We start from the raw sequence: 27,016 nt of genomic DNA on the forward strand, positions 1-27,016 counted from the left end.
TACATAGATACAGATACATTACATATATACATTACATAGATACAGATACATTACATGATACATGATACAGATACATTACATACGATAGATACAGACACATTACATAGTATACAGATACATTACATATATTATAGATACGATCATACATATATACATTACATAGATACATGATACATTACATATATAGATACATAGATTACAGATTACATGATACATTACATAGATACAGACACATTACATATATACATTACATATATACATTACATAGATACAGATACATTACATATATACATTACATAGATACAGCATACATTACATATACACATATATACATAGATACAGATACATTACATATATACATTACATAGATACAGATGCATTACATAGTATACAGATACATTACATGAGATACATTACATAGATACAGACACATTACATATATACATTACATAGATACAGATACAGATACATAGCATAGCAGATACATTACATAGATACAGATACATATATATACACATTACATAGATACAGATACACATATACATCATGATACAGATACATTACATAGATACAGATACATTACATAGATAGATTACATAGATACAGTTACATATATACATTACATAGATACAGATACAGACACATTACATAGATACAGAGCTAGTCATTACATACAGATACAGATTACATAGATACAGATACATAAGATACAGATATACATGATACAGACACATTACATAGATTAATGATTACATAGATAGCAGACACATTACATATACAGATACATTACATAGATATAGACAGATATATAGATACAGATACATTACATAGATATAGATACACATATATATAGATACAGATACATTATATGGGATACAGATACATTACATAGATATACATATACATATATATAGATACATTATATAGATACAGACACATATATACATTACATTTAACATCTTGCATTACTATTTACAGACCTCTTGTATTACTATTTAACATCTCTGTATTACCATTTAACATCTCTGTATTACTATTTAACATCTCTGTATTACTATTTAACATCTCTGTATTACTATTTAACATCTCTGTATTACTATTTAACATCTCCTATTACTATTTAACATTTCTGTATTACTATTTAACATCTCTGTATTACTATTTAACATCTCTGTATTACCATTTAACATCTCTGTATTACTATTTAACATCTCTGTATTACCATTTAACATCTCTGTATTACCATTTAACAACTCTGTATTACCATTTAACATCTCTGTATTACCATTTAACATCTCTGTATTACTATTTAACATCTCTGTATTACTATTTAACATCTCTGTATTACCATTTAACATCTCTGTATTACCATTTAACATCTCTGTATTACTATTTAACATCTCTGTATTACTATTTAACATCTCTATTTACTATTTAACATCTCTGTATTACTATTTAACATCTCTGTATTACTATTTAACAACTCTGTATTACTATTTAACATCTCTGTATTACCATTTAACATCTCTGTATTACTATTTAACATCTCTGTATTACTATTTAACATCTCTGTATTACTATTTAACATCTCTGTATTACTATTTAACATCTCTGTATTACTATTTAACATCTCTGTATTACCATTTAACATCTCTGTATTACTATTTAACATCTCATTTATTTAACATCTCTGTATTACTATTTAACATCTCTGTATTACCATTTAACATCTCTGTATTACCATTTAACAACTCTGTATTGACTGAAAAAAGTGCATTCAAGTTATCAAAGTTATGTGTGACTCATGCGTTATAGAGATGTTCAAGAGTTTTATCATCAGATCTTTGACTATACTGTATGTTATGTACCTTGAGGCAGGTCCTGAAGCGGTCTGCTGCTATAGGCACTAGTCCAGCTGTTTCTCTGTCAGGTACCAAGGAGGGGCAGGGCTGAGACAGGTCTGATCCAGCTGTTTCTCTGTCAGGTACCAAGGAGGGTAGCAGGGCTGAGACAGGGTCTGGTCCAGCTGTTTGTCAGGTACCAAGGAGGGCAGCAGGGCTGAGACAGGTCTGATCCAGCTGTTTCTCTGTCAGGTACCAAGGAGGGTAGGGGCTGAGACAGGGTCTGGTCCAGCTGTTTCTCTGTCAGGTACTTCAAGGAGGGCAGCAGGGCTGAGACAGGGTCTGATCCAGCTGTTTCTCTGTCAGGTACCAAGGAGGGTAGCAGGGCTGAGACAGGGTCTGATCCAGCTGTTTCTCTGTCAGGTACCAAGGAGGGCAGCAGGCTGAGACAGGGTGATCCAGCTGTTTCTCTGTCAGGTACCAAGGAGGGTAGCAGGGCTGAGACAGGGTCTGATCCAGCTGTTTCTCTGTCAGGTACCAAGGAGGGTAGCAGGGCTGAGACAGGGTCTGGTCCAGCTGCTTCTCTGTCAGGTACCAAGGAGGGCAGCAGGCTGAGACAGGGTCTGGATCCAGCTGTTTCTCTGTCAGGTACCAAGGGAGGGTAGCAGGGCTGAGACAGGGTCTGGTCCAGCTGTTTCTCTGTCAGGTACCTCAAGGAGGGCAGCAGGGCTGAGACAGGTCTGGTCCAGCTGTTTCTCTGTCAGGTACCAAGGAGGGCAGCAGGTCTGAGACAGGGTCTGATCCAGCTGTTTCTCTGTCAGGTACCAAGGAGGGTAGCAGGTCTGAGACAGGGTCTGGTCCAGCTCTTTCTCTGTCAGGTACCAAGGAGGGTAGCAGGTCTGGAGCAGGGTCTGGTCCAGCTGTTTCTCTGTCAGGTACCAAGGAGGGTAGCAGGTCTGAGACAGGGTCTGGTCCAGCTGTTTCTCTGTCAGGTACCAAGGAGGGTAGCAGGTCTGAGACAGGTCTGGTCCAGCTCTTCTCTGTCAGGTACCAAGGAGGGTAGCAGGTCTGAGACAGGGTCTGGTCCAGCTGTTTCTCTGTCAGGCACCAAGGAGGGGTAGCAGGTCTGAGACAGGGTCTGTCCAGCTGTTTCTCTGTCAGGTACCAAGGAGGGTAGCAGGTCTGAGACAGGGTCTGGTCCAGCTCTTCTCTGTCAGGTACCAAGGAGGGTCAAACAACATGCAGGTCAACTGTAAGAAAAGTTTAATGATTGACAGGTTGCGTTCTCCAAGAAGACAAACATTCAAAAGGCAGAAAGAGGCTTGAGTTCAGAAAGCTAGAGCTGGACATACAGGTCCCTAAAGTTCAAATCAATCAGGTCTCTGAAAAATAGAGGTCAACAGTGTGTGGTGGTGTGATCCTAAGAAAAGTTTAATTTGATTGAGCTCAGGTTCCACAGGTTACAGGAAACATACGGCCCTTCTCTATCTGTAATAACAGTACAAGATTGTACCATTAACAAACACACATTAACCCATGGAAGGGTAGAGTAGATGTGGTGTGAAAGAGGCTTGAGTACTCTTCAGTGAAAGCCTAAAGAGAAACGATGATTAACCTTACCTGTCACTCACCACACACTTTTCAGTGTTCCCTTCCTCAGAGACCCTAAATAGATAGACAATGATTAACTTTAACTGAGAGGACTTTAGGATCACACCAGCACACACTGTAGAGGTCAGAGACAGGTAAGGTTACAGTTTCTCTGGCTTTCTGAACTCAAGCCTCTTTCTGCCTTTTGAATGTGTGTTTGTTATCTTCTTGGATGTTATTACACCGTATGTTGTAACAACCTGTCAATCATTAAACTTTTCTTACAGTTGACCTGTATTTTTCATGTTGTTTGAACAGGGACCTTATGTCTGCGCTCTAGACACCTCAGGTCTCAGAACGCCCTGTCTCAGACCTGCTACCCTCCTTGGTACCTGACAGAGAAAGAGCTGGACCAGACCCTGTCTCAGACCTGCTACCCTCCTTGGTACCTGACAGAGAAACAGCTGGACCAGACCCTGTCTCAGACCTGCTACCCTCCTTGGTACCTGACAGAGAAACAGCTGGACCAGACCCTGTCTCAGACCTGCTACCCTCCTTGGTACCTGACAGAGAAAGAGCTGGACCAGACCCTGTCTCAGACCTGCTACCCTCCATGGTACCTGACAGAGAAACAGCTGGACCAGACCCTGTCTCAGACCTGCTACCCTCCTTGGTACCTGACAGAGAAACAGCTGGACCAGACCCTGTCTCAGACCTGCTACCCTCCTTGGTACCTGACAGAGAAAGAGCTGGACCAGACCCTGTCTCAGACCTGCTACCCTCCTTGGTACCTGACAGAGAAACAGCTGGATCAGACCCTGTCTCAGACCTGCTGCCCTCCTTGGTACCTGACAGAGAAACAGCTGGACCAGACCCTGTCTCAGCCCTGCTGCCCTCCTTGGTACCTGACAGAGAAACAGCTGGACCAGACCCTGTCTCAGCCCTGCTACCCTCCTTGGTACCTGACAGAGAAACAGCTGGATCAGACCCTGTCTCAGCCCTGCTGCCCTCCTTGGTACCTGACAGAGAAACAGCTGGACCAGACCCTGTCTCAGCCCTGCTACCCTCCTTGGTACCTGACAGAGAAACAGCTGGATCAGACCCTGTCTCAGCCCTGCTACCCTCCTTGGTACCTGACAGAGAAACAGCTGGATCACACCCTGTCTCAGCCCTGCTGCCCTCCTTGGTACCTGACAGAGAAACAGCTGGATCAGACCCTGTCTCAGCCCTGCTACCCTCCTTGGTACCTGACAGAGAAACAGCTGGATCAGACCCTGTCTCAGCCCTGCTGCCCTCCTTGGTACCTGACAGAGAAACAGCTGGACCAGACCCTGTCTCAGCCCTGCTACCCTCCTTGGTACCTGACAGAGAAACAGCTGGATCAGACCCTGTCTCAGCCCTGCTGACCTCCTTGGTACCTGACAGAGAAACAGCTGGACCAGACCCTGTCTCAGCCCTGCTACCCTCCTTGGTACCTGACAGAGAAACAGCTGGATCAGACCCTGTCTCAGCCCTGCTGCCCTCCTTGGTACCTGACAGAGAAACAGCTGGACTAGTGCCTATAGCAGCAGACCGCTTCAGGACCTGCCTCAAGGTACATAACATACAGTATAGTCAAGATCTGATGATAGAACTCTTGAACATCTCTATAACGCATGAGTCACATAACTTTGATAACTTGAATGCACTTTTTTTCAGTCAATACAGAGTTGTTAAATGGTAATACAGAGATGTTAAATGGTAATACAGAGATGTTAAATAGTAATACAGAGATGTTAAATAGTAATACAGAGATGTTAAATAGTAATACAGAGATGTTAAATGGTAATACAGAGATGTTAAATAGTAATACAGAGATGTTAAATAGTAATACAGAGATGTTAAATAGTAATACAGAGATGTTAAATAGTAATACAGAGATGTTAAATAGTAATACAGAGATGTTAAATGGTAATACAGAGATGTTAAATAGTAATACAGAGATGTTAAATAGTAATACAGAGATGTTAAATAGTAATACAGAGATGTTAAATAGTAATACAGAGATGTTAAATAGTAATACAGAGATGTTAAATAGTAATACAGAGATGTTAAATGGTAATACAGAGATGTTAAATGGTAATACAGAGATGTTAAATAGTAATACAGAGATGTTAAATAGTAATACAGAGATGTTAAATAGTAATACAGAGATGTTAAATGGTAATACAGAGATGTTAAATGGTAATACAGAGATGTTAAATAGTAATACAGAGATGTTAAATAGTAATACAGAGATGTTAAATAGTAATACAGAGATGTTAAATAGTAATACAGAGATGTTAAATAGTAATACAGAAATGTTAAATAGTAATAGGAGATGTTAAATAGTAATACAGAGATGTTAAATAGTAATACAGAGATGTTAAATAGTAATACAGAGATGTTAAATAGTAATACAGAGATGTTAAATAGTAATACAGAGATGTTAAATAGTAATACAGAGAGGTGTAAATAGTAATGCAGAGATGTTAAATGGTAAGTAAATAGTGTCTGTATCTATGTAATGTATCTATATATATGTAATGTATATATGTAATGTATCTGTATCTATATAATGTATCTGTATCTATGTAATGTATCTGTATCTATGTAATGTATCTGTATCTATGTAATGTATCTGTATCTATGTAATGTATCTGTATCTATGTAATGTATCTATATATATGTAATGTATATATGTAATGTATCTGTATCTATATAATGTATCTGTATCTATGTAATGTATATATGTAATGTATCTGTATCTATGTAATGTATCTGTATCTATGTAATGTATATATGTAATGTATCTTGTATCTATGTAATGTATCTATATCTATGTAATGTATCTGTATATATGTAATGTGTCTGTATCTATGTAATGTATCTATGTAATGTGTCTGTATCTATGTAATGTATCTGTATCTATGTAATGTATCTGTATCTGTATCTATGTAATGTATATATGTAATGTGTCTGTATCTATGTAATGTATCTATGTAATGTATCTGTATCTATGTAATGTATCTGTATCTATGTAATGTATATATGTAATGTATCTGTATCTATGTAATGTGTATATGTAATGTATCTGTATCTATGTAATGTATATATGTAATGTATCTGTATCTATGTAATGTATATATGTAATGTATATATGTAATGTGTCTGTATCTATGTAATGTATCTATGTAATGTATCTGTATCTATGTAATGTATCTGTATCTATGTAATGTATATATGTAATGTATCTGTATCTATGTAATGTATCTGTATCTATGTAATGTATCTGTATCTATCTATGTAATGTATCTGTATCTATGTAATGTGTATATGTAATGTATCTGTATCTATGTAATGTATATATGTAATGTATCTGTATCTATGTAATGTGTATATGTAACGTATCTGTATCTATGTAATGTATCTGTATCTATGTAATGTATATATGTAATGTATCTGTATCTATGTAATGTGTCTGTATCTATGTAATGTATCTGTATCTATGTAATGTATCTGTATCTATGTAATGTGTATATGTAATGTATCTGTATCTATGTAATGTATCTGTATCTATGTAATGTATCTGTATCTATGTAATTTATATATGTAATGTATCTGTATCTATGTAATGTATATATGTAATGTATCTGTATCTATGTAATGTGTCTGTATATATGTAATGTATCTGTATCTATGTAATGTATCTATGTAATGTATATATGTAATGTATCTGTATCTATTGTCACGAACCGGCTCAAAGCCCGTAACAAAGGGAGACAACGTGGAGATAAGGAGTAGCAAAATCTATATTTATTAAATAAGTAACTAAGTATAATATACAATGGTGTGTGTAATCAGTAATCAGTAGTGTAAGTGAGTGTTTTGCATGCATGAATGTGATAATGCAGGGTGATGAAAGGTGCCAAAGCAAACAAACAAACGGCCACCAAGAACCACAACACAATCTACAACGGGTGTCTGCATGGAGAGAGTCTCCTCCATGAATGTGGAAGAGGTCTATTTATCCTGGGAGACACCTGGCCCAGGTGTTTCCCATGTAGCTGACGACCCTCTCAACTCCGCCCACCGGCATCCTAATAAGGAAACAAGAACAAAGACAGAATACGGCAGACAGAGTGGGAGGGTCGTCACATTCCCCCCCATAAAACCGGGGACCAACAAGGACCCCGGAACAACATACCAGCCTCCCGCGTTCCAAATTGACATCGGCCTCCGCGTCCCAAATTGACACAGGCCTCCGCGTCCCAAATTGACACAGGCCTCCGCGTCCCAAATTGACACAGGCCTCCGCGTCCCAAATTGACACAGGCCTCTGCGTCCCAAATTGACACAGGCCTCTGTGCCCCAAATTGATGAGGGTTTACGTGTTCACACTTACAATTTGCCCCAGCCAACCTCCTCCCCAGACCTCAGCAACCTTCGCACAGGAAGCAACATTTAAGAGGAAAGAAAACAAGACCAGGAGGGAGCAGACAGGACAGAGAGAACATGACAATACGAAACAATGGTCAGTCACGTAAACATTAGGAACAGGGCGCACGAGAGAGCGCATCAGCAATCACGTTTTCAGTCCCCGGATGTGCCTCACATCGAGATGGAATGATTGTAAAAATAAACACCATCGCATTATCCTCTGGTTTGGACACATCATGGACCTCAAAAAAATGAGGGGGTTATGGTCGGTGTAGACCACAATAGGTACTACCCCGACCCGACATACACTTCGAAGTGTTGTAGCGCCCAAATGAGTGCTAGCGCTTCCTTTTCAATAACCGAATAGTTCAACTGATAATCGTTAAACTTTTTAGAAAAGAAACTAACAGGCCTCTCAATCCCAGACACATCTGCTTGCAGCAAAACTGCACCTGCCCCCACATGACTAGCATCCACCTGCAAGGTAAATGACAAATCCATGCGAGGAGCAGCCAGCACTGGAGTTGAGGTAAGCAACCTCTTTGAATCTTCAAAAGCGTGTTGACAACGAGTAGACCAAACGTAAACAGCCTTAGCTTTCAGCATATCTGTCAAGGGAGCGACCACAGTAGAGAAGTTATTACAAAAACTACGGTAATAACCAATCATGCCCAAGAAACGTATCAGTTCCTTTTTAGTAGTTGGTGGTGGAAAAGCATCAATAGCCACCACTTTAGCCCGAACAGGACGCACTTCACCCTGCCCAACCACTTTTCCAAGGTATGTAATGGTCGCCTGAGCAAACTCACATTTTGCCAGATTGATTGTGAGGCGACCCGCAGCCAGACGTTCGAACAAGGCTTGAATACGGGACAGATGTTCTTCCCAAGTATCTGCATAGATCACTACATCGTCCAAATAAACAGCGCACCCGGTCAGACCGGCGACAACCCTGTTCATAAGTCGCTGAAAAGTGGCAGGTGCATTGCGCAGACCGAAACTCATAACTGAATACGAGTACAGACCAACCATCTCTTTCCGCTCATCAACAGGTAGGTGAGTGAGAAGACTGTCTAAAATATCCAGTGTTTCTGAATTTTTCAATCTACCCTGCAATATACAATCGTCAGGACCAGGAACATCTTCCTCCTCATGCACAGGTCTAGCACGACAAGAACCCAAGGAAACAACGGTATCAGCCAAAAGAACAGGTTTACCGTCCTCTGTAGAATCCCACTGTTCAGTCTCAGAGGAACGTGCATAATAGGGTTTTAACAGATTTACATGGCACAGCTGGTGTGCTTTCCTCCGTTCTGGAGTGGCAACTAGATAATTTTGCTCAGTGTACTGGCGCACCACTGTATATGGACCTTGAAATTTGGCTTGAAAAGGAGAACCAACAATTGGCAGCAGAGCAAGAACCTGGTCACCTGGACTAAAGTGACGAGGCTCAGTTCGGCGATCAAATATGCCCTTCATCCTCTCCTGTGAAGATGATAACTTCTCTTTAGCCATTTCACCAGCGGCATACAGCCGTCGCCGGAAATCACACACATACGAACACAGGGACTGAGGAGGCTCGGGAGACTTCCAGTCATCCTGGAGAACAGATAAAAGTCCACGCACCCTATGTCCAAACACAAGGTCATTTGGACTGAAACCTGTGCTCTCCTGTGAAACTTCCCTAGCGGCTAACAGTAACCAAGGCAACCCCTCCTCCCAATCCTTATCCATCTCAGTACAATAAGCTCTCAACAAAGACTTAAGTGTTTGATGGAAACGTTCCAGTGCTCCTTGACTTTGCGCGTGATAGGCGCTAGACACATTGTGTTTAATATGGAGCTGTTGAAGAACCTGACCAAACAGATTAGAGGTAAAATTAGATCCTTGATCACTCTGAATGACCTTAGGGATTCCAAACAATGAGAGAAACTGAGTCAAAGCTTTTAACACCGATTTAGTCGTGATAGATCGGAGAGGATAGGCAGCAGGAAACCTAGTGGTCTGACACATCACAGTGAACAGGTAACTGCTACCCTTTTAGAACGAGGCAGAGGACCCACACAGTCAATAATCAGATACTCAAAAGGTTGGCTGAGTACAGGAATAGGAAACAATGGTACTGGTTTAATAACTTGATTAGGCTTACCAGTTAATTGACATGTGTGACAAGTTTTGATAAAATCAGAAACATCCCTCTTTAATCTAGGCCAAAAGAAATGTCTTAATATGCGATTGTAGGTTTTCCTCACCCCCATATGTCCAGCAACGTCGCTGTGAGAAGTTTCCAACACCAACTCACGAAGCTTAACTGGTACAACAACTTGACTAATTGCCTCCCCAGAAAAACACTATCATGAGACACCCACTTTCTCATCAGGACATCCTCTTGGAGAAAATAGCCATGGGCGACATCTCCCAACTGTTCTATAGGCACAATTTGATCACGCAACTCTTCCAACGTGGGGTCATCCCGTTGAGCATTGATTAGATCTGAGCGGGTTACAGATAACGGGATAACAGGGAAGACAGTGACATACTTTGTATTATTATCATTAGTCGGCGCAGTGACTAGTTCGCCACGGCTCATAGAACGTGTCACTGCACACGCAGAGAACACCTCTGGGAAACTCTGTACACTCTCATCAGGAATCCCAACAAATGACGGCTTAGTGGAAACCACTAGAGATGGAAACACGACTGGCCATACACGCTCACCTGCCAAGTTATTCCCAAGGATAACGTCGATACCCTCAATAGGCAACGAAGGACGCACCCCCACAACAACTTCACCCTTCACCAGCCCACAATCCAACATCAGTTTATGCAATGGAACTGACAGAGTGTTCAAACCTATTCCCTAATTAGAACACTATTCCCGAATCAGTCTCAGCAGAAAAGGGTAACACAGACTCCAACACAAATGATTCAGAGGCACCTGTGTCTCTCAGGATCTTCACTGGCACTAGGTCTTTACTTCCTAACATAGACACAAAACCTTCTGTAATGAAAGGTAAATAGTCTGGATCAATATGGACTTTCACATTCTCCTGGGCCTGAGGAAATGAGTCAAGAATGAACTGATGTGGAACAGGTGCAGCTAACGCAGCAGGCTTAGATTTAGCGTAAGCACCCTTTGACCTGAGAAGTGGACATTCGTTTTTCCAATGACCTGAACCTTGACAGTAGTGACACTCCTGCCCAAAGTCAGCCTTACCATGGGAGTCAGGTTCAACCCTAGTTGAATAGAACTCTGCCCGAGAACCAAAGTATCTCGGTGAGCGAAGCCCAAATCTATCCGAATGCCCCCACTCTTTCCGAATACGGGGTTTTGCAAAGACACTTTTGTGAGTCAACACATACTCGTCCGCCAAAACCGCAGCTTCAGCAACATTCTTTACTTTCTGTTCATTAATATAAGTGGCAATACGATCAGGAATTGTGTCCTTAAATTGCTCTAACATAATCAGATCACACAGCCCTTGGAAAGTCACAACTGCAGAGGCGGAACACCAGCGATTAAACTGTAAAGATAACTGTCGCGCAAACTCAACATGAGTCTGGTTATCGTCCCTTTTTAAAGTTCTAAATCGTTGACGGTAAGCCTCAGGGACCAATTCATAAATCTGTAACACAGCTGTTTTAACTTTATCATAACTGGCACTGTCGTGTACACTAAGAGCTGAATATGCTTCCTGCGCTTTACCAGTCAGCACACACTGCAACATTAAAGTGCGGTCAGAATCAGGCCAACTCCTAGCGTCAGCAACCCGCTCAAACAACGAAAAAGAATGTCTCGGGGTCCCTTTCATTAAACCGAGGCAATAACCGCAAGTTCCCAACAATATCAAATGTCTCTGGGGCATGACCAAAAGCGGAACTACCCTAGGTAAATCTGGGTCACCTTCCCAAAACAAACTCTCCCCTGAGATCTTTCCTTCCCTAACCAACTCTATACGTTCTTGTTGCAACTTGATTTTAGCACGCTCCATATCTTGTTTAAATGCCAATTCCTTTTCATATTTCACACGATCATGCTCTAGCTTCTCACGATCATGCTCTAGCTTCTCACGATCATGCTCTAGCTGTAACAAAAGCAGTTCTTTCTGCTGTTCAAAAGAAGGCAACTAGGACTAACCGATGGAATGGCCATTGTAACGTTATGGGGAGACAACAAATCCTCAGCAGAGGCTGGCCCGGTGGTAACTTCAAGAATACCACTCTCCATCAGATTGGCTTTCAATATCAACCTAATAGAATTCTTTAGACGTTTAGCACTAATCTCAACCTTGTAGTGTTCCGCGACCTTCAACAGCTGTTCTTTAGTACCTAAATCTAACAATTCCTCTGATGGAGAGCGAATGAACTTATCTACATAAGACGCCATAATCACACAATTTTTTTTTTTATCGCTTTTCCCTTCTGCTGAGCACACCAGAACACAACCCGAGAATTGACAATCACCCTGAGCACCACAGAAGAGAGATGAGATATGGAGCTTCCCCAAAACCTACAATAACTCAACCCTAGTCTTCGTGCAGATTTGCGGTGGGAATTTACGCACTGTAGCCCGCTGGCAAGGAAATAGAACTCCCCAGCATGCTGGCAAATTCCACCAAGCCACGGATGTGCCCCCCGAGACAACTGCTCAGTCCACAGACACCACACAAAAATAACAAACATTAACCATGCCCAACATATTCCAAAAAATGAAACACGTCGCTAAACCTATCAGGGGAAAAAGGCTATAGCTCCGGGTAGCACGTTCCACTACCCTACCCAAATCTCCCACCGAGGTACACAGCAGATTACTCACTTCAGACTGACGTCCCAACAGAAAGTAGAACAAGAGTTCAGGCTAGGCAGGGCCTGGAAACTAACCATTATACTCTCTCCAACGCAGCACACAAACCAAACAACAAAGGCAACCAATACTGGGCCGATCACACTCAAACACCATATTCAATCCAAACACGTACCTCCACGGTCTCCCAAACCAATAGTTCAAAGATCCCGGATGAGCCCCCACTTGTCACGAACCGGCTCAAAGCCCGTAACAAAGGGAGACAACGTGGAGATAAGGAGTAGCAAAATCTATATTTATTAAATAAGTAACTAAGTATAATATACAATGGTGTGTGTAATCAGTAATCAGTAGTGTAAGTGAGTGTTTTGCATGCATGAATGTGATAATGCAGGGTGATGAAAGGTGCCAAAGCAAACAAACAAACGGCCACCAAGAACCACAACACAATCTACAACGGGTGTCTGCATGGAGAGAGTCTCCTCCATGAATGTGGAAGAGGTCTATTTATCCTGGGAGACACCTGGCCCAGGTGTTTCCCATGTAGCTGACGACCCTCTCAACTCCGCCCACCGGCATCCTAATAAGGAAACAAGAACAAAGACAGAATACGGCAGACAGAGTGGGAGGGTCGTCACACTATGTAATGTATCTGTATCTATGTAATGTATCTGTATCTATGTAATGTATATATGTAATGTATCTGTATATATGTAATGTATCTGTATCTATGTAATGTGTCTGTATCTGTATCTATGTAATGTATCTGTATCTATGTAATGTGTCTGTATCTATGTATTGTATCTGTATATATGTAATGTATCTGTATCTATGTAATGTATATATGTAATGTATCTGTATCTATGTAATGTATATATGTAATGTATCTGTATATATGTAATGTATCTGTATATATGTAATGTATCTGTCTCTGTATCTATGTAATGTATCTGTATATATGTAATGTATCTGTATATATGTAATGTATCTGTATCTATGTAAGGTGTCTGTATCTGTATCTATGTAATGTATCTGTATCTATGTAATGTATCTGTATCTATGTAATGTGTCTGTATCTATGTAATGTATATATGTAATGTATCTGTATCTATGTAATGTATATATGTAATGTATCTGTATCTATGTAATGTATCTGTATCTATGTATTGTATCTGTATCTATGTAATGTATCTGTATCTGTGTAATGTATCTGTATCTATGTAAGGTGTCTGTATCTGTATCTATGTAATGTATCTGTATCTATGTAATGTATCTGTATCTATGTAATGTGTCTGTATCTATGTAATGTATATATGTAATGTATCTGTATCTATGTAATGTATATATGTAATGTATCTGTATCTATGTAATGTATATATGTAATGTATCTGTATCTATGTAATGTATATATGTAATGTATCTGTATCTATGTAATGTATCTGTATCTATGTAATGTATCTGTATCTATGTAATGTATCTGTATCTATGTAATGTATCTGTATCTATGTAATGTATCTGTATCTATGTAATGTATCTGTATCTATGTAATGTATCTGTATCTATGTAATGTATCTGTATCTGTATCTATGTAATGTATCTGTATCTATGTAATGTATCTGTATCTGTATCTATGTAATTTATATATGTAATGTATCTGTATCTATGTAATGTATATATGTAATGTATCTGTATCTATGTAATGTGTCTGTATCTATGTCATGTATCTGTATCTATGTAATGTATCTGTATCTATGTAATGTATATATGTAATGTATCTGTATATATGTAATGTATCTGTATCTATGTAATGTGTCTGTATCTATGTAATGTGTCTGTATCTGTATCTATGTAATGTATATATGTAATGTATCTGTATATATGTAATGTATCTGTATCTAAGTAATGTATCTGTATCTATGTAATGTATCTGTATCTATGTAATGTGTATATGTAATGTATCTGTATCTATGTAATGTATCTGTATCTATGTAATGTATCTGTATCTATGTAATGTATATATGTAATGTATCTATGTAATGTATATATGTAATGTATCTGTATCTATGTAATGTATCTGTATCTATGTAATGTATATATGTAATGTATCTGTATATATGTAATGTATCTGTATCTATGTAATGTATCTGTATCTATGTAATGTGTCTGTATCTGTATCTATGTAATGTATATATGTAATGTATCTGTATATATGTAATGTGTCTGTATCTGTATCTATGTAATGTATCTGTATCTATGTAATGTATCTGTATCTATGTAATGTGTCTGTATCTGTATCTATGCAATGTATCTGTATCTATGTAATGTATCTGTATCTATGTAATGTGTCTGTATCTATGTAATGTATATATGTAATGTATCTGTATCTATGTAATGTATCTGTATCTATGTAATGTTTCTGTATCTATGTAATGTATCTGTATATATGTAATGTATCTGTATCTATGTAATGTGTCTGTATCTATGTAATGTGTCTGTATCTATGTAATGTGTCTGTATCTATGTAATGTGTCTGTATCTATGTAATGTATATATGTAATGTATCTGTATCTATGTAATGTGTCTGTATCTGTATCTATGTAATGTATCTGTATCTATGTAATGTGGCTGTATCTATGTAATGTGTCTGTATCTGTATCTATGTAATGTATCTGTATATATGTAATGTATCTGTATCTATGTAATGTGTCTGTATCTATGTAATGTGTCTGTATCTATGTAATGTATATATGTAATGTATCTGTATCTATGTAATGTGTCTGTATCTGTATCTATGTAATGTATCTGTATATATGTAATGTATCTGTATCTATGTAATGTGTCTGTATCTATGTAATGTGTCTGTATCCATGTAATGTGTCTGTATCTATGTAATGTGTCTGTATCTGTATATATGTAATGTGTCTGTATCTGTATCTATGTAATGTATCTGTATCTATGTAATGTATCTGTATCTATGTAATGTATATATGTAATGTATCTGTATATATGTAATGTATCTGTATCTATGTAATGTGTCTGTATCTATGTAATGTGTCTGTATCTGTATCTATGTAATGTATATATGTAATGTATCTGTATATATGTAATGTATCTGTATCTGTATCTATGTAATGTATATATGTAATGTATCTGTATCTAAGTAATGTATCTGTATCTATGTAATGTATCTGTATCTATGTAATGTATCTGTATCTATGTAATGTGTATATGTAATGTATCTGTATCTATGTAATGTATCTGTATCTATGTAATGTATCTGTATCTATGTAATGTATATATGTAATGTATCTATGTAATGTATATATGTAATGTATCTGTATCTATGTAATGTATCTGTATCTATGTAATGTATATATGTAATGTATCTGTATATATGTAATGTATCTGTATCTATGTAATGTATCTGTATCTATGTAATGTGTCTGTATCTGTATCTATGTAATGTATATATGTAATGTATCTGTATATATGTAATGTGTCTGTATCTGTATCTATGTAATGTATCTGTATCTATGTAATGTATCTGTATCTATGTAATGTGTCTGTATCTGTATCTATGTAATGTATCTGTATCTATGTAATGTATCTGTATCTATGTAATGTGTCTGTATCTATGTAATGTATATATGTAATGTATCTGTATCTATGTAATGTATCTGTATCTATGTAATGTTTCTGTATCTATGTAATGTATCTGTATATATGTAATGTATCTGTATCTATGTAATGTGTCTGTATCTATGTAATGTGTCTGTATCTATGTAATGTGTCTGTATCTATGTAATGTGTCTGTATCTATGTAATGTATATATGTAATGTATCTGTATCTATGTAATGTGTCTGTATCTATGTAATGTGTCTGTATCTGTATCTATGTAATGTATATATGTAATGTATCTGTATCTATGTAATGTGTCTGTATCTGTATCTATGTAATGTATCTGTATCTATGTAATGTATCTGTATCTATGTAATGTGTCTGTATATATGTAATGTATATATGTAATGTATCTGTATCTATGTAATGTGTCTGTATCTATGTAATGTGTCTGTATCTATGTAATGTGTCTGTATCTATGTAATGTGTCTGTATCTGTATATATGTAATGTGTCTGTATCTGTATATATGTAATGTATCTGTATATATGTAATGTATCTGTATCTATGTAATGTGTCTGTATCTATGTAATGTGTCTGTATCTATGTAATGTATATATGTAATGTATCTGTATCTATGTAATGTGTCTGTATCTGTATCTATGTAATGTGTCTGTATCTGTATATATGTAATGTATCTGTATATATGTAATGTATCTGTATCTATGTAATGTGTCTGTATCTATGTAATGTGTCTGTATCTATGTAATGTATATATGTAATGTATCTGTATCTATGTAATGTGTCTGTATCTGTATCTATGTAATGTTTCTGTATCTGTATCTATGTAATGTATCTGTATCTATGTAATGTATCTGTATCTATGTAATGTGTCTGTATCTGTATCTATGTAATGTGTCTGTATCTGTATCTATGTAATGTATCTGTATCTATGTAATGTATCTGTATCTATGTAATGTATATATGTAATGTGTCTGTATCTGTATCTATGTAATGTATCTATGTAATGTGTCTGTATCTATGTAATGTATCTGTATCTGTATCTATGTAATGTATATATGTAATGTATCTGTATCTATGTAATGTATCTGTATCTATGTAATGTATATATGTAATGTATCTGTATCTATGTAATGTATCTGTATCTAAGTAATGTATCTGTATCTATGTAATGTATATATGTAATGTATCTGTATATATGTAATGTATCTGTATCTATGTAATGTGTCTGTATATATGTAATGTATCTGTATCTATGTAATGTGTCTGTATCTATGTAATGTATCTGTATCTATGTAATGTATCTGTATCTATGTAATGTTTCTGTATCTGTATCTATGTAATGTATCTGTATATATGTAATGTATCTGTATCTATGTAATGTGTCTGTATCTATGTAATGTGTCTGTATCTATGTAATGTGTCTGTATCTATGTAATGTATATATGTAATGTATCTGTATCTATGTAATGTGTCTGTATCTGTATCTGTATCTATGTAATGTGTCTGTATCTGTATCTATGTAATGTATCTGTATCTATGTAATGTATCTGTATCTATGTAATGTGTCTGTATCTGTATCTATGTAATGTGTCTGTATCTGTATCTATGTAATGTATCTGTATCTATGTAATGTATCTGTATCTATATATTGTATCTGTATCTATGTAATGTATCTGTATCTATGTAATGTATCTGTATCTATGTAATGTATCTGTATCTATGTAATGTGTCTGTATCTGTATCTATGTAATGTGTCTGTATCTGTATCTATGTAATGTATCTGTATCTATGTAATGTATCTGTATATATGTAATGTATCTGTATCTATGTAATGTGTCTGTATCTGTATCTATGTAATGTGTCTGTATCTGTATCTATGTAATGTATCTGTATCTATGTAATGTATCTGTATCTATATATTGTATCTGTATCTGTGTAATGTATCTGTATCTATGTAATGTATATATGTAATGTGTCTGTATCTGTATCTATGTAATGTATCTGTATCTATGTAATGTATCTGTATATATGTAATGTATCTGTATCTATGTAATGTGTCTGTATCTGTATCTATGTAATGTGTCTGTATCTGTATCTATGTAATGTATCTGTATCTATATATTGTATCTGTATCTGTGTAATGTATCTGTATCTATGTAATGTATCTGTATCTATGTAATGTATCTGTATCTATATATTGTATCTGTATCTATGTAATGTATCTGTATCTATGTAATGTATATATGTAATGTATCTGTATCTATGTAATGTATCTGTATCTATGTAATGTGTCTGTATCTGTATCTATGTAATGTATCTGTATCTATGTAATGTATCTGTATCTATGTAATGTATATATGTAATGTATCTGTATCTATGTAATGTATCTGTATCTATGTCATGTATCTGTATCTGTATCTATGTAATGTATCTGTATCTATGTAATGTGTCTGTATCTGTATCTATGTAATGTATCTGTATCTATGTAATGTATCTGTATCTATGTAATGTATATATGTAATGTATCTGTATCTATGTAATGTATCTGTATCTATGTCATGTATCTGTATCTGTATATATGTAATGTATCTATGTAATGTATCTATGTAATGTATCTATGTAATGTATCTGTATATATGTAATGTATCTATGTAATGTATCTGTATCTATGTAATGTATCTGTATCTAAGTAATGTATCTGTATATATGTAATGTGTCTGTATCTGTATCTATGTAATGTATCTGTATATATGTAATGTATCTGTATCTATGTAATGTATCTGTATCTGTATCTGTATCTATGTAATGTATCTGTATCTATGTAATGTATCTGTATCTATGTAATGTATATATGTAATGTATCTGTATCTATGTAATGTATCTGTATCTAAGTAATGTATCTGTATCTATGTAATGTATATATGTAATGTATCTGTATATATGTAATGTATCTGTATCTATGTAATGTGTCTGTATCTGTATCTATGTAATGTATCTGTATATATGTAATGTATCTGTATCTATGTAATGTGTCTGTATCTGTATCTATATAATGTATCTGTATCTATGTAATGTATCTGTATCTATGTAATGTTTCTGTATCTGTATCTATGTAATGTATCTGTATCTATGTAATGTATCTGTATATATGTAATGTATCTGTGTCTATGTAATGTGTCTGTATCTATGTAATGTGTCTGTATCTATGTAATGTGTCTGTATCTATGTAATGTATATATGTAATGTATCTGTATCTGTATCGATGTAATGTATCTGTCTCTGTATCTATGTAATGTATCTGTATCTATGTAATGTATCTGTATCTAAGTAATGTATCTGTATCTATGTAATGTATATATGTAATGTATCTGTATATATGTAATGTATCTGTATCTATGTAATGTATCTGTATCTATGTAATGTGTATATCAAATCAAATTTATTTATATAGCCCTTCGTACATCAGCTGATATCTCAAAGTGCTGTACAGAAACCCAGCCTAAAACCCCCAACAGCAAACAATGCAGGTGTAAAAGCACAGTGGCTAGGAAAAACTCCCTAGAAAGGCCAAAACCTAGGAAGAAACCTAGAGAGGAACCGGGCTATGTGGGGTGGCCAGTCCTCTTCTGGCTGTGCCGGGTAGAGATTATAACAGAACATGACCAAGATGTTCAAATGTTCATAAATGACCAGCATGGTCAAATAATAATAAGGCAGAACAGTTGAAACTGGAGCAGCAGCACAGTCAGATGGACTGGGGACAGCAAGGAGCCATCATGTCAGGTAGTCCTGGGGCACGGTCCTAGGGCTCAGGTCCTCCGAGAGAGAGAAAGAAAGAGAGAATTAGAGAGAGCATATGTGGGGTGGCCAGTCCTCTTCTGGCTGTGCCAGGTGGAGATTATAACAGAACGTGGCCAAGATGTTCAAATGTTCATAAATGACCAGCATGGTTGAATAATAGTAAGGCAGAACAGTTGAAACTGGAGCAGGAGCATGGCCAGGTGGACTGGGGACAGCAAGGAGTCCTCATGTCAGGTAGTCCTGGGACATGGTCCTAGGGCCCAGGCCAGTTGAAACTGGAGCAGCAGCATGGCCAGGTGGACTGGGGACAGCAAGGAGTCATCATGTCAGGTAGTCCTGGGGCATGGTTCTAGGGCTCAGGTCCTCCGAGAGAGAGAAAGAAAGAGAGAAGGAGAGAATTAGAGAACGCACACTTAGATTTACACAGGACACCGAATAGGACAGGAGAAGTACTCCAGATAAACAAACTGACCCTAGCCCCCCGACACATAAACTACTGCAGCATAAATACTGGAGGCTGAGACAGGAGGGGTCAGGAGACACTGTGGCCCCATCCGAGGACACCCCCGGACAGGGCCAAACAGGAAGGATATAACCCCACCCACTTTGCCAAAGCACAGCCCCCACACCACTAGAGGGAAATCTTCAACCACCAACTTACCATCCTGAGACAAGGCCGAGTATAGCCCACAAAGATCTCCGACACGGTACAACCCAAGGGGGGGGGGGAACCCAGACAGGCCGACCACAACAGTGAATCAACCCACCCAGGTGACGCATCCCCCCAGGGACGGCACGAGAGAGCCCCAGCAAGCCAGTGACTCAGCCCCCGTAACAGGGTTAGAGGCAGAGAATCCCAGTGGAAAAAGGGGAACCGGCCAGGCAGAGACAGCAAGGGCGGTTCGTTGCTCCAGAGCCTTTCCGTTCACCTTCCCACTCCTGGGCCAAACTACACTCAATCATATGACCCACTGAAGAGATGAGTCTTCAGTAAAGACTTAAAGGTTGAGACCGAGTTTGCGTCTCTGACATGGGTAGGCAGACCGTTCCATAAAAATGGAGCTCTATAGGAGAAAGCCCTGCCTCCAGCTGTTTGCTTAGAAATTCTAGGGACAATTAGGAGGCCTGCGTCTTGTGACCGTAGCGTACGTATAGGTATGTACGGCAGGACCAAATCAGAGAGGTAGGTAGGAGCAAGCCCATGTAATGCTTTGTAGGTTAGCAGTAAAACCTTGAAATCAGCCCTTGCTTTGACAGGAAGCCAGTGTAGAGAGGCTAGCACTGGAGTAATATGATCAAATTTTTTGGTTCTAGTCAGGATTCTAGCAGCCGTATTTAGCACTAACTGAAGTTTATTTAGTGCTTTATCCGGGTAGCCGGAAAATAGAGCATTGCAGTAGTCTAACCTAGAAGTGACAAAAGCATGGATTAATTTTTCTGCATCATTTTTGGACAGAAAGTTTCTGATTTTTGCAATGTTACGTAGATGGAAAAAAGCTGTCCTCGAAATGGTCTTGATATGTTCTTCAAAAGAGAGATCAGGGTCCAGAGTAACGCCGAGGTCCTTCACAGTTTTATTTGAGACGACTGTACAACCATTAAGATTAATTGTCAGATTCAACAGAAGATCTCTTTGTTTCTTGGGACCTAGAACAAGCATCTCTGTTTTGTCCGAGTTTAATAGTAGAAAGTTTGCAGCCATCCACTTCCTTATGTCTGAAACACATGCTTCTAGCGAGGGCAATTTTGGTGCTTCACCATGTTTCATTGAAATGTACAGCTGTGTGTCATCCGCATAGCAGTGAAAGTTTACATTATGTTTTCGAATAACATCCCCAAGAGGTAAAATATATAGTGAAAACAATAGTGGTCCTAAAACAGAACCTTGAGGAACACCGAAATGTACAGTTGATTTGTCAGAGGACAAACCATTCACAGAGACAAACTGATATCTTTCCGACAGATAAGACCTAAACCAGGCCAGAACATGTCCGTGTAGACCAATTTGGGTTTCCAATCTCTCCAAAAGAATGTGGTGATCGATGGTATCAAAAGCAGCACTAAGGTCTAGGAGCACGAGGACAGATGCAGAGCCTCGGTCCGATGCCATCAAAATGTCATTTACCACCTTCACAAGTGCCGTCTCAGTGCTATGATGGGGTCTAAAACCAGACTGAAGCATTTCGTATACATTGTTTGTCTTCAGGAAGGCAGTGAGTTGCTGCGCAACAGCCTTCTCTAAAATCTTTGAGAGGAATGGAAGATTCGATATAGGCCGATAGTTTTTTATATTTTCTGGGTCAAGGTTTGGCTTTTTCAAGAGAGGCTTTATTACTGCCACTTTTAGTGAGTTTGGTACACATCCAGTGGATAGAGAGCCGTTTATTATGTTCAACATAGGAGGGCCAAGCACAGGAAGCAGCTCTTTCAGTAGTTTAGTTGGAATAGGGTCCAGTATACAGCTTGAAGGTTTAGAGGCCATGATTATTTTCATCATTGTGTCAAGAGATATAGTACTAAAACACTTGAGCGTCTCTCTTGATCCTAGGTCCTGGCAGAGTTGTGCAGACTCAGGACAACTGAGGTTTGGAGGAATACGCAGGTTTAAAGAGGAGTCCGTAATTTGCTTTCTAATAATCATAATCTTTTCCTCAAAGAAGTTCATGAATTTATCACTGCTAAAGTGCAAGTCATCCTCTCTTGGGGAATGCTGCTTTTTAGTTAGCTTTGCCACAGTATCAAAAAGGAATTTCGGATTGTTCTTATTTTCCTCAATTAAGTTAGAAAAATAGGACGATCGAGCAGCAGTAAGGGCTCTTCGGTACTGCACGGTACCATCCTTCCAAGCTAGTCGGAAGACTTCCAGTTTGGTGTGGCGCCATTTCCGTTCCAATTTTCTGGAAGCTTGCTTCAGAGCTCGGGTATTTTCTGTGTACCATGGAGCTAGTTTCTTATGAGACATTTTTTTAGTTTTTAGGGGTGCAACTGCATCTAGGGTATTGCGCAAGGTTAAATTGAGATCCTCAGTTAGGTGGTTAACGGATTTTTGTCCTCTGGCGTCCTTGGGTAGGCAGAGGGAGTCTGGAAGGGCATCAAGGAATCTTTGTGTTGTCTGTGAATTTATAGCACGACTTTTGATGTTCCTTGGTTGGGGTCTGAGCAGATTATTTGTTGCAATTGCAAACATAATAAAATGGTGGTCTGATAGTCCAGGATTATGAGGAAAAACATTAAGATCCACAACATTTATTCCATGGGACAAAACTAGGTCCAGCGTATGACTGTGAGAGTGAGTGGGTCCAGAGACATGTTGGACAAAACCCACTGAGTCGATGATGGCTCCAAAAGCCTTTTGGAGTGGGTCTGTGGACTTTTCCATGTGAATATTAAAGTCACCAAAGATTAGAATATTATCTGCAATGACTACAAGGTCTGATAGGAATTCAGGGAACTCAGTGAGAAACGCTGTATATGGCCCAGGAGGCCTGTAAACAGTAGCTATAAAAAGTGATTGAGTAGGCTGCATAGATTTCATGACTAGAAGCTCAAAAGACGAAAACGTCATTTTTTTTTTGTAAATTGAAATTTGCTATCGTAAATGTTAGCAACACCTCCGCCTTTGCGGGATGCACGGGGATATGGTCACTAGTGTAGCCAGGAGGTGAGGCCTCATTTAACACAGTAAATTCATCAGGCTTAAGCCATGTTTCAGTCAGGCCAATCACATCAAGATTATGATCAGTGATTAGTTCATTGACTATAATTGCCTTTGAAGTAAGGGATCTAACATTAAGTAGCCCTATTTTGAGATGTGAGGTATCATGATCTCTTTCAGTAATGACAGGAATGGAGGTGGTCTTTATCCTAGTGAGATTGCTAAGGCGAACACCGCCATGTTTAGTTTTGCCCAACCCAGGTCGAGGCACAGACACGGTCTCAATGGTGATAGCTGAGCTGACTACACTAACTATGCTAGTGGCAGACTCCACTATGCTGGCAGGCTGGCTAATAGCCTGTTGCCTGGCCTGCACCCTATTTCATTGTGGAGCTAGAGGAGTTAGAGCCCTGTCTATGTTGGCAGATAAGATGAGAGCACCCTCCAGCTAGGATGGAGTCCGTCACTCCTCAGCAGGTCAGGCTTGGTCCTGTTTGTGGGCGAGTCCCAGAAAGAGGGCCAATTATCTACAAATTCTATCTTTTGGGAGGGGCAGAAAACAGTTTTCAACCAGCGATTGAGTTGTGAGACTCTGCTGTAGAGCTCATCACTCCCCCTAACTGGGAGGGGGCCAGAGACAATTACTCGATGCCGACACATCTTTCTAGCTGATATGCACGCAGAAGCTATGTTGCGCTTGGTGATCTCTGACTGTTTCATCCTAACATCGTTGGTGCCGACATGGATAACAATATCTCTATACTCTCTACACTCGCCAGTTTTAGCTTTAGCCAGCACCATCTTCAGATTAGCCTTAACGACGGTAGCCCTGCCCCCGGGTAAACAGTGTATGATCGCTGGATGATTCGCTTTAAGTCTAATACTGCGGGTAATGGAGTCGCCAATGACTAGAGTTTTCAATTTGTCAGAGCTAATGGTGGGAAGCTTCGGCGTCTCAGACCCCGTAACGGGAGGAGTAGAGACCAGAGAAGACTCGGCCTCTGACACCGACCCGCTGCTTAATGGGGAGAACCGGTTGAAAGTTTCTGTCTGCTGAATGAGCGACACCGGTTGAGCGTTCCTACAGCATTTCCTTCCAGAAACCGTGAGAAAGTTGTCCGGCTGCGGGGACTGTGCCAGGGATTTATACTACTATCTGTACTTACTGGTGGCACAGACGCTGTTTCATCCTTTCCTACACTGAAATTACCCTTGCCTAACGATTGCGTCTGAAGCTGGGCTTGCAGTACAGCTATCCTCGCCGTAAGGCGAGCACAGCGGCTGCAATTAGAAGGCATCATGTTAATGTTACTACTTAGCTTCGGCTGTTGGAGGTCCTGACGAATCGTGTCCAGATAAAGCGTCCGGAGTGAAAAAGTCGAGGAAAAAATAAATATATGAACGGTAATTAAAAAGTGAAACCCGTAAAGTTGTCAGGTAGCAAAATAGGTTGGCAACAAAACGCACAGCAATTTGAAAACAAGCCTGCAAGTTGTGACCGGAAATGACGTCTCATATCTATGTAATGTATCTATGTAATGTATCTGTATCTATGTAATGTATATATGTAATGTATATATGTAATGTGTCTGTATCTGTATCTATGTAATGTATCTATGTAATGTGTCTGTATCTATGTAATGTATCTGTATCTGTATCTGTATCTATGTAATGTATATATGTAATGTATCTGTATCTATGTAATGTATCTGTATCTATGTAATGTATATATGTAATGTATCTGTATCTATGTAATGTATATATGTAATGTATCTGTATCTATGTAATGTATCTGTATCTATGTAATGTATCTGTATCTATGTAATGTATATATGTAATGTATCTGTATATATGTAATGTATCTGTATCTATGTAATGTGTCTGTATCTGTATCTATGTAATGTATCTGTATCTATGTAATGTATCTGTATCTATGTAATGTATCTGTATCTATGTAATGTTTCTGTATCTGTATCTATGTAATGTATCTGTATCTATGTAATGTATCTGTATATATGTAATGTATCTGTATCTATGTAATGTGTCTGTATCTATGTAATGTGTCTGTATCTATGTAATGTGTCTGTATCTATGTAATGTATATATGTAATGTATCTGTATCTATGTAATGTGTCTGTATCTGTATCTATGTAATGTATCTGTATCTATGTAATGTATCTGTATCTATGTAATGTATATATGTAATGTGTCTGTATCTGTATCTATGTAATGTATCTATGTAATGTGTCTGTATCTATGTAATGTATCTGTATCTGTATCTATGTAATGTATATATGTAATGTATCTGTATCTATGTAATGTATCTGTATCTATGTAATGTATATATGTAATGTATCTGTATCTATGTAATGTATCTGTATCTAAGTAATGTATCTGTATCTATGTAATGTATATATGTAATGTATCTGTATATATGTAATGTATCTGTATCTATGTAATGTGTCTGTATATATGTAATGTATCTGTATCTATGTAATGTGTCTGTATCTGTATCTATGTAATGTATCTGTATCTATGTAATGTATCTGTATCTATGTAATGTTTCTGTATCTGTATCTATGTAATGTATCTGTATATATGTAATGTATCTGTATCTATGTAATGTGTCTGTATCTATGTAATGTGTCTGTATCTATGTAATGTGTCTGTATCTATGTAATGTATATATGTAATGTATCTGTATCTATGTAATGTGTCTGTATCTGTATCTGTATCTATGTAATGTGTCTGTATCTGTATCTATGTAATGTATCTGTATCTATGTAATGTATCTGTATCTATGTAATGTGTCTGTATCTGTATCTATGTAATGTATCTGTATCTATGTAATGTATCTGTATCTATGTACTGTGTCTGTATCTGTATCTATGTAATGTGTCTGTATCTGTATCTATGTAATGTATCTGTATCTATGTAATGTATCTGTATCTATATATTGTATCTGTATCTATGTAATGTATCTGTATCTATGTAATGTATCTGTATCTATGTAATGTATCTGTATCTATGTAATGTATCTGTATCTATGTAATGTGTCTGTATCTGTATCTATGTAATGTGTCTGTATCTGTATCTATGTAATGTATCTGTATCTATGTAATGTGTCTGTATCTGTATCTATGTAATGTATCTGTATATATGTAATGTATCTGTATCTATGTAATGTGTCTGTATCTGTATCTATGTAATGTGTCTGTATCTGTA

At 37.9% G+C, this 27,016-nt stretch overlaps 1 protein-coding gene across 1 annotated transcript in view; it reads left to right on the forward strand.

The window, feature by feature from the left end:
• Positions 1-3,915: 3,915 nt before the first annotated feature.
• The window catches only part of LOC124027706 (mucin-20-like), a gene marked incomplete at its 3' end in the record, with an annotated part of 40,533 nt that continues 17,432 nt past the window's right edge, over positions 3,916-27,016 (forward strand). Inside the window, exon 1 of the mRNA XM_046340076.1 lies at positions 3,916-5,025. Within this exon, the coding sequence (XP_046196032.1) occupies positions 4,045-5,025 (981 nt within the window). The remainder of the gene's footprint in view (positions 5,026-27,016) is intronic.

Source organism: Oncorhynchus gorbuscha, unplaced genomic scaffold, assembly GCF_021184085.1.
Source record: "Oncorhynchus gorbuscha isolate QuinsamMale2020 ecotype Even-year unplaced genomic scaffold, OgorEven_v1.0 Un_scaffold_3501, whole genome shotgun sequence".
Taxonomy (NCBI): Eukaryota; Metazoa; Chordata; class Actinopteri; order Salmoniformes; family Salmonidae; genus Oncorhynchus; species Oncorhynchus gorbuscha.